The sequence below is a fragment of the Hibiscus syriacus genome, unplaced genomic scaffold, assembly GCF_006381635.1.
Source record: "Hibiscus syriacus cultivar Baekdansim isolate YM2019G1 unplaced genomic scaffold, ASM638163v2 tig00109945_pilon, whole genome shotgun sequence".
Taxonomy (NCBI): Eukaryota; Viridiplantae; Streptophyta; class Magnoliopsida; order Malvales; family Malvaceae; genus Hibiscus; species Hibiscus syriacus.
The window spans coordinates 1,894,839-1,904,626 of record NW_024062535.1 but is presented as its reverse complement, the minus strand read 5'-3'; the positions used below and the strand labels follow the sequence as shown (position 1 = coordinate 1,904,626).

The following is a 9,788-nucleotide window of genomic DNA, read 5'->3' as shown; positions in this document are numbered from 1 at the left end:
GCAATTCCAATATCCAATATACAAGGCAACATTAGCATCCCCCAACACCTGTGTTGTGTGGTTAAACTGAACACTGACCAAAATACGATGGAGGGAGGCTGCGAGTGGAGGGATCCTCTGTGACAGTGGTTAGTAGACTTTCATCGAAATATTGGGTGATGTTCAGTTTTCCACGCCGAACTCTGGATAGCGTTGGATGGTCTACGTATGGCATGGGATCGTGGTGTAAAACAGATCGAAGTGGAAGTCGATAACAGTTAGACGGCGAGGTTCCTAAACTCTCCTGTCCAACTATATTATTTTACTAGAAATTATATATATGTCATGGGATGGTAAAATATCAACTTTTTTAAAGTATCAAAAACAAAAATCATCTTTGTTAAAGTAATAAATTTTAAATGCACTAAAGGGATGGTAAAATAAAACACATCATTCAAGAGAGAATTAAACTTCAGCAAAACCTTGAAGAGTGAATATTCCCAGAAAAAGAAAAGAAAATAAAAACACAATATAAAGTGATTCGAACTTTGAATGTTTGTTGGTCAGATACTCTCGGTTCATATGAAAAGGAGGTTAATGAACAACTCAGACGGACTATAACGATTAAGATAGCCACCTTCGCCAAAATGGGACAGAAAAGAACAAGATTATGGACAAAGTAATTAACATAGGTTCATAGGTCAAGTTGATATGTAAACCTACAACATAACTCCCAGAACCCATACTGTGAAGGCCAAATAATATATATAATCACACCGCCACTACAGATAAAAGAAAACACAGGAGACGGTGACAGTGTACCGTGTTAGACCTAAGAAGTTAAACCAAAGCAATGTTGCTTTCCCCGCCAGGGTGTTTGCGTACACCACCGAGGAATTCTCGAGATTCTGCTTTCCCATCAGCAAAGATGTTGTTGCCACTCATCTCCCGCAGCTTCGCCGCACTGAGTGGTTTCTCAGCAGACCCTGGTGGAACATCACCCTTAAATATGTCGTTTCCTGATAGCTCTGAAAATTTCTGGTTATGTATTTTCTTTGCTGTCTTAACCACAGCTTCCTCACTTGGCGTGCTAACTCCAGCAGGCTGCAGCATAAAATCCAAGCCCAAAAACTGGTTAGATGGGAAACAATGCTTTTTATCCCTAAGAAAAAGTGAAGCACAAAAAGGTAAAGCCCGATGCATGATTCGTATCTATCTTAGGTGCCATTTGATGCACAAGGCACAATTTGTTTAATCATTTGACAGAATTCTGTAAGTTATAGTTTTAACCTTGGTTTTAAAAAGCGTAAAGCGCCCTAAAGCGCCTAGGGTCCTAGACGCCGAAGCGCTAAGCGCTAAGCGAAAGCGCTCACTTTATGCACAAGAAGCACCAGAAAGGCTGAAATTCACAAAAAAATACAAAATATTTATAAATTATCTTATAAATACTTAAATATCAAAGTGTCAATACATATATTTAAAACTTATAAGTACTTAAACACCAAAATATAATTCTCAATATACTTATAACTTATAAGTTATAAACACTTAAATACTTATATACGATTAACCATACGACTATACGAGCATACTAATCTCAAAAGATGGTCTATACTAAAAGTAGTCTAAAGTGAGATGAACAAAAGTATTTTTCTAAACCCTCAATTCCTTATAACTAAAAATCCTCTAAATCGTCATCGTCATCAACTCGGACAACACCATCTCCTTCATCACTAGACACTCCAATATCTTCTTCCATCTCATCTTCATCAACTAAGCATCTACGAGATGGTCTACTAGAGATAGGATTATGAGCAGGAGATTTTCCTTTATCATTTCTCGATGGTCCGGTTCCATCATTTACTACTTTTGATGCTCTAGTTAGATAACTAGGCTCATATGCACTGGAAGCATTAGCAACATCACTCTATGTCAAATCCTCACCAACAAACACCGCCTCATCATCATCTTCATCTTCTTCCATTCTTCCCATCAACCACTCATTGCTCTCATCAATATCTTGCAAAAGAATGGGATCGGTCTCTTTACTTTTAGCTCGGCGCTCCAAGGCATGATTGAATTTCACAAACACCATGTCATTCAATCTAGATTGTGCCAATCTATTTCGTTTCTTAGTGTGAAGCTACAAGAAAAACAAAAACCAAAACTGATAATTTAATAGCCTGCTAAACCCTAAATAAGCCCAAAAATCATATCTATTAAAGCCCAAAATCGTATCTTCTAAACTCGAAATTAAGCGCCGATTAGCGCTTTGCTAAAAGCGCTGCAAAAGCGCCGATTACTACCGCTTAATGAATTCGTAGTGCTTTTGCTATGCTGAAGCGCCAGGGGCCTCGCTCGAGTCGCTTAGCGTTTTAATCGCGCTTAAGCGGCGCTTTTTTAAACTAAGGTTTTAACATGTACTTACTCCGATGTCAGAATTGCCTTTCGATGCCAATCGACGTACGGTTGTTGGCCTCGGCAAAATTTCACGCGAGGGAGAAAAGATGTCATTCCCACCAAGCTCCTTGGACTTTGCATTAGAGAGCTGCTTCTTCAACTCTGCTTCCTCATTTTCTAGTGTTCCACTTAGCTCACGCTGCTTTGCCGCCCCAGGAACAGTAGTTGGCTTCTTGGGTGAAATACTCTCTTCCTCGGCAAACGAGATGTGACTCATTCCGGCTATAGCTTGCTGACAGTGCCAAACATTAATGAACCACAACTTGATACAAATATAACATTTTCCAAGAATTGTCATGATTTACAGATATCTATAACCTCAACATAATTCAGAAATGAAAGAACTGAACGCATACCTGGTACATTCGTATTCCAGTTTTGTTGATCGGAGTCGGATTGGCACTGCCATGTTCGGACTCATCATTCCCTCCATTAGCTGCAAAAATACCACTACCAGTCATCTCCTTAATTTTATATCCAGAACAAGGTTTCCTGGAACTTGCAGAGTCAATTAGAAAAAACAAATTAAAACCAAATATAAGTAATCCATAGATAGAATTGAAAAAAAAAGGAGACCAATTAAGATCTCCTTCAACGGTTGTACAATTGAACTATAACGGAGATCCATCAAGGAAAGTAATCCAACAGATCAAATTAGAAAGTTCTAAAGTCCACGCAGATTCGAGGTCTCTTTTTTTTTCCTTTTCAGAACAGTACTTCAGGTAATAAATATACATATAGGAAGTAGCAGAGACAAATAAAACATAAAAAGGATAAAAACTGAAAACTCTAGTAATAACTCCAGTTTTTCTAAAACTACATTATCTATATAAAAATGTAGAGCAAAGAAAACGAAAAATTTGTAAAAGAAGAAGAAGGCGGAAGCAGATCTAACCATTTGTTTAAGCTCTCGAATTCTTCATCAGTCACTTGACCTCCAAACACCGCTTTTCTGATCCCATCCGACGGCTACCATTAATCGAAGAAACAAATCAATATAGAACACTAATTCACAATACAAACAATTTTTATTTTTGGAATGAAGAAAAAGAAGTACCTGCTGAGGGCGGGTGGAGCGTGCAGCGGAGGTGGTGGAATAGGGTTGAGGAGTGTCGAACCAAGTGAGTAGATCTGCAGTGGAAGTGTGTGGTTTCCTCTGTGGGGTGCTCGTGCTCCTCTCCATTCCTTTTTTCTCGTAAAACAAAGCTTTCAATTGAATAAAACAACGGAGAGAAGGCTTGGGGTTCTTTCTCTGCAGCACCAAAAACAAAAGGACTCTTTTCGGAGCTTGGAATGAGTGAGGAAAGTGAACCAAGGAAACGAGATCCGTGGTATTTCTTTTCCCCTTCAATATTTCAAAGGTTAAATTTATATTTATAAGGTAAAAAGGCATACGAGATACTTATATTTTTTTAATAAAAATTATACGTTTACTGAACTTTAATCTCTATCTTTTTTACTCATCATACTTTTAATTTTTTTAAATTTCTCATTAAATTTTAGACATTAAACTTTTTTTTATCACTTCGACCGTTAAATTTATAACGGCGTTAAATTAAAATTAAAAAAAAAATTAAAAAGTACAGTAAGTGAAATAGGAGAGAATGTCAAGTTCAGTCAGTAAACATGTGTCATGTTTTATTATTAAAATAATCCACATAAAGACCCCGTTATTGAGTAAACGGTCGAGTGACCAAAAAAAGTTTGATGTCTAAAGTGCAATGAGAAAATTAAAAAAAATTAAAAGTACGGTGAGTGAAATAGGAGAAAGTGTAAAGTTCAATGAGTAAGCGTGTAATTTACCCAAAAATTAAAATGGTCGTTGAATTATTTTTTCATTCAACGTGACCTTTTAACTTAAAAATAAATTTTCTATAAGTTATATTTAGATACACCTTTCAACTTACGATGTATCTAAATATATACAAATCTAATCATATATCATATAATTTCTAAACTTCGCTTTATATACTAGTTTATTATACGATGTACAAAGGTCTACGAATAGTCTTTAAAATTATTAGAAGTATGATTAGGTGTATGTATTGTTACAAAAAAAACTTACCATGTTTCTTAATTATACTTAGAAACAAAATTTATAAGTCTAGACTACTTTAACAAAAATACTTTATATAAGTGTTGATGATATGATTATATGTTACACGTATATATTATATAATATATATATTTTAAATTTTTAATAATTTATATGTTATGATATATATTTTAATTTTTCATTTTTTAATAGCATTTTTAATATATATTTATTTTTTAGTAATTTAATTTTAATTTTTAATTTTTTGAATACTTTTATATTTAAAATTTAAAAATATATATATATTTTTAAATTAATTAAGCCCATCAAAATTTTAAAAGTACTGATTTGATCCTCAAACAAGACTAAAGAAAAATTAATTTAGCTCATCTGTTATGTCATCTGTCACGTCATAACCCATCGTGGATCGTCACAACAATATTGTGAATTACCATGTCAACATCATGAACTATCACATCAGCACTATAACGATCAACAACAGAAAACGTTGGTCAAAGGATCATATTGGTTTTTTTATGAGTTTTTAAGGCTACACTAAAGGAAAAAATAATTCAATGGTCACATTGATTCTTTTAAAAGTATAAAGACCTTTGATGTCAAAATAGTTTTTACACATGTCATGGGATTATAATATTATTTATGGTGTCATAACCATTTTTAGAGGTAAAATAATTGTTTATTGTTTTAAAAACAATTATGATTTTAATTTGAAAAATTCGGTGATTTGAAATTAATTTGGGATAAAATTGAAAAGAGTCGCCAACGGCCTTTGGGTTAGGTAGGTCGAATACCTAAAAGCGTCTTTTAAAAATAATTTTAAGAAAAATCATTTTTAAGATAAAAGATGGTCCGTGTTTACCAAAGATTCTATTAAAACGTGTTCGAGAGTTGGTTACGCGTGGGAAAAGATTAGCACCCCCACAACCCCAAAAATTGGTACTGTGTCGCTTACACGTTGTCGTAATGGTGGAAATCCTGAATTAAATATCAAGTTCAATTATGATCCTTTTATTGAAAAATATAAGGGGTATTATTTTGCACAATCCTAAAAAGCACACTCCTTGTTAGTTAAGGTATGTTTTTATAGATTCCCTATTCGGAAGATCATTACTATGTTTTTATCAAATTATGTATATTAATATATAAAAAATAATAAAATAAGAAATCACTTAGTATAAAAAAAGGGATGTTGCGAAACGACATATTAGGTCGGTGATAACATGCACATATTCAATAATATAATTTATATGTACATTGTAACATAGAATATATAGAAACAATAAATGGTATAATGATTAGAACATGTTTAATACCAACATATTCACAATATTTACAAACTACCATGTAATATGAAAACGATGAACATAAATTATACATTGCACTGACATATATCATAATGTGCCCACGTGATAAAGAAAATATTTAATATATAATATGGAAACACGTATGCATAAGTTTAATAAAAAGAGAAAATAACCTCAGTGACCAAAAATCCCATATAATATACGATTTTAACCAACTTTTTCCGGATTTTCCAAAATGACCAACAAAATCGCAATGCAATCGCTAATTCGCAACGCGATCTCCATTATCGCAAATTCGCGTTGCATTTTCGCAATGCGATAGTTGAAAATCGCGTTGCGATGGTCTACAGTATCGTTGCGATTTTCCCAATTCGCAATGCGAATAAGTAAATCGCAACGCGAATTGGGAAAATCGCAATGCGAATAAGTAAATCGCAACGCGAATTGGGAAAATCGCAATGCGATACTTACTATCGCAATGCGATAATACAAAATCGCAATGAGATACTTACTTTCGCAACGCGATACTGACTTTCGCAACGCGATTTACATAGCGCCATTCGTTTAACGCGTTTTTTTTTCAAATTCCAAACCGTATTTTTTTCTTAATAAATCGGAAAATGAACCGTCCAGTAATCGCAACTCATAACCTCAAACCCAAAACACAACACTCAGTCCCATCTCCATCTCTCACTCTCTACGGCGAAATCCGTACCCATCTCTGAAGATTTCCGTCCCCATCGCCGGCGAAATCCCTCACAACCATTCACAGTCAAAAATCCCTCACAATCATTCAGAAATGGAAAATCAACCTACGAGGGTTAGTTTTTTTTATTTTTATTTTGAAATATTTGCATTATTTTAGGTTTTTCATATTGAGATTGATGATAAGTTTTACTGGTAATTTCAATAATAGATTAACCATTCACTTAGATTTCTTATTAAATTCATTCGATTGCTGTCAATACTGCTAAACTGTTTAGCCTGTGAAGTTAGTATTTGTCTTTGCTTTGTCTTTTGGTTGAAGTAATGCAGAAGAAGAATAGTTTCGAGAATGAAAATCGCAACGCGAAACCAAAATCGCATTGCGATTTTCATTTCGCGTTGCGATTTTCATTTCGCGGTTGCGATTTTCATTTCGCGTTGCGATTGTCTGGTCGCGATAGTCCTTTCGCGTTGCGATTCTCATTATCGTTGCGATTTTCATTTCAACCAAAAGACAAAACAGTGTTGCAAATTTTAGTTTCAAGAATAAACTACTATTTTATGTTTATTGTTTTGTTTTTGGTATATCTTGACAGTGTAATTTTTGGTATATCTAACTTGGTATGTTTATTGTTTTTTTGTAGAAATTTTTTTCGGCTTCATTGACATTAAGGAATAAAGTTAGCCTAGCCACTACAATTGCTTGAGAAACCCTCTGACGTGCCGGACATGATGGATTCAAGTTGGCTCTCGTATGAGTTACCGGCCAGTACCATACCGGTATCTGAAGAGGAGAGGAAACAACTACCGGACACAATTCTGGATAACACCCTTTGGGCTAAGACCGCAGTTGATTTTTATCTACATGAGCGAAGCCAGGGTGTTTCACTGACATATGCAAGCTCAATGATGATATCTATTTGTTGTTTGATCGGTCTTGGTGGGGCGTATTATTAGGGGTCGAAGACAATGGCTATTTCGATGGAGGGGTAAGTCTTATATTTTTCTTATATTTTCATTTGATTAATTTGTTTAAAAATTAATGTAATTCACTATATATTTTTTTTGTAAAACATCATATCGATGCGTGGGTGTCACGTCTACTAATAATTAGGAAACTTAAGGAAAAAAAAAAAACACGGTATACAATAATGCCGACGGCTTTTAACGCAGTTCACTTGAAGAATCAACGAGATGAATCATTTGCGTTGGGCAATGGACAAGCTAAACTTTATCCTGCATGGTGGGAGGTCGATAAGGTTAGTGTTTATTTTAGATTGAGTTTAAAGGTATTCATAAATAAGTGCGCAAATGAATGAATTATTACTTATGATTGCAGGTGTTTTATCCCTGTTTTGGAACGTAACCATTGGCTTCTCGTCGAGCTTTAGATCCCATCCCTTAAGGCAATAGTATGACAGCATGATAAATTACATATCATTGGCTGATTTAAGAGATATTATTAAGGGATGGAGCTCTTATTTGGCTAAATACTTGGATGCGATAAATTATTGGACTCGTTCTGGAAACAAGAAGCCAAAGAAGCTCAATATTACAGTTAGCAGAGATGAGACCGCACCACAACAAACGAAAGGACCCAGAGGGGATTGTGGTCCTCTCGTATGCTTGGCGTTGGACCGTTTGATCACAGGAAGTATAAAGTATCTACCTCCCACGATATAGATAGAGCTGCAGTAGGCTTGTGGTTTCGACATTATATGGCTAGATCGTATATACGAGCGCTGCTACCTGCATCCGCGTTATAAAATGTCCATAACAATTGGTATGTTTATAGGCTTGTGGTTTGAAAATGTTTGGTTAAGTACCTAGAATTCAATAATTTGCTGTTTGTAGGTTTTAGATGTGTAGAAAGTGTTGTTTGAGCAAATGTTTGGTTTATGCAGGTTAATCTCAGAAGTGAGCTGCGTGAAAATGATGTATGGCTGCAAAAGTTGATTCAATAGTATAAGTGTTATTTTCTCTAATATTATTGCTTATTTTTTTATTGTTTAATTGATTTGTAAAAGGTGATTTGTAAAGTTGATTTGTTTAATTGATGTTAACATAATTCTTATTTGTGCTTGTTTAATTGCTTGAAATGTAATGGTTGATTTTGTTGATTTCAATCTGCATTATGTTTGAAGGCAAAAAGTACTATCGCAATGCGAAATGAAAATCGCAATGAGAGAATCGCAACGCGAAAATGAAAATCGCAACGCGAAATTAAATTCACGTTGCGATTTTCATTTCGCATTGCGAAATTAGCGTTGCGATTTTCATTTCGCATTGCGATTCTCTCGTTGCGATTTTCATTTCGCATTGCGATAGTAATTTCCGCGTTGCGATGGACATTAAGATGATTGCCTATTAAGTGATAACAAGTAACAGATCATAGCAATTTTCAAACTCAAGTTACTAATACATGACTAACTGAAAATGTTAAAAGTTCACACATAAAATCTACATAATACAACGTTTGCATTTAAAAATCACCTAAGTTAACAGTCCCAAAAGGTGAAGCCAGTTGTGATTAGGATTTTAAAGATGATTGTGATTTTTATTGCCTTTTTCTTGACACCATATGAGCTTTGGATTTTGATGATGATCCATATTTTGGTAGAGGAAAAGATGATTGTGATGGCACTGGTGATCTACATGTCAACCTTGTATGACCACTTTCCTTGCACTGACTACATGTCGATCTCTTCTTCTCTTCACCCTTAGACGGTATACGATCGTGACTTTTTGGTCGGCCAGGTAGCCTTCTGTCCATGGCTGGTGGCAAAACTGTTTGTAAGTAATCTGGTATGTCCCACTCAGAAGGATGTGAAATAAGGTAGACAATCTCAGCATAAGTCTGTCGATATACTTCTGTAGTGTAGCAATCCATAGCGTATGTGCTTGAATCATCTGGTTAGATGAAGAGCAACTTTTATAACATGGCCACATGGATAACCAGATGTTTGCCATTTCATACAACTACATGTCCTTGCATTTAGATCGACAAGCCCATTTAAGTTATTATCCAGTACTTCAAACAAAGTGTTTGAACATGGTTCAACTCTCCATGACGTTGACTTCACAACACGTTTCGTTATCTGATCGACAAGCCCATTTAAGTTATTATCCAGTACTTCAAACAAAGTGTTGAACATGGTTCAACTCTCCATGACGTTGACTCACAACACGTTTTCGTTATCTTTTTTTTCAGTCCATGTGTAACCGATGTTCCAATGTTCCTGTAAATTTAAATAAATAATACTTAGTAAAATATATGATAAAGT

The 9,788-nt window shown here is 34.8% G+C and overlaps 1 protein-coding gene across 2 annotated transcripts; it reads right to left on the bottom strand.

Annotated features, from left to right (window-relative positions):
* Positions 1-550: 550 nt before the first annotated feature.
* On the bottom strand, positions 551-3,772 carry LOC120210902. Of its 2 annotated transcripts, none has more exons than XM_039209553.1 (5): positions 3,497-3,772; positions 3,335-3,408; positions 2,796-2,937; positions 2,408-2,671; positions 551-1,083 (listed from the first exon to the last, which is right to left on the bottom strand). In XM_039209553.1, exons 1-5 carry the CDS (start codon positions 3,620-3,622, stop codon positions 820-822), a joined length of 870 nt encoding a protein of 289 aa, XP_039065484.1. In that variant the 5' UTR covers positions 3,623-3,772; the 3' UTR covers positions 551-819. The 2 variants fall into 2 exon arrangements, with proteins under 2 accessions (XP_039065484.1, XP_039065485.1); XM_039209554.1 differs by having other exon boundaries at positions 2,796-2,931.
* Positions 3,773-9,788: the final 6,016 nt, after the last annotated feature.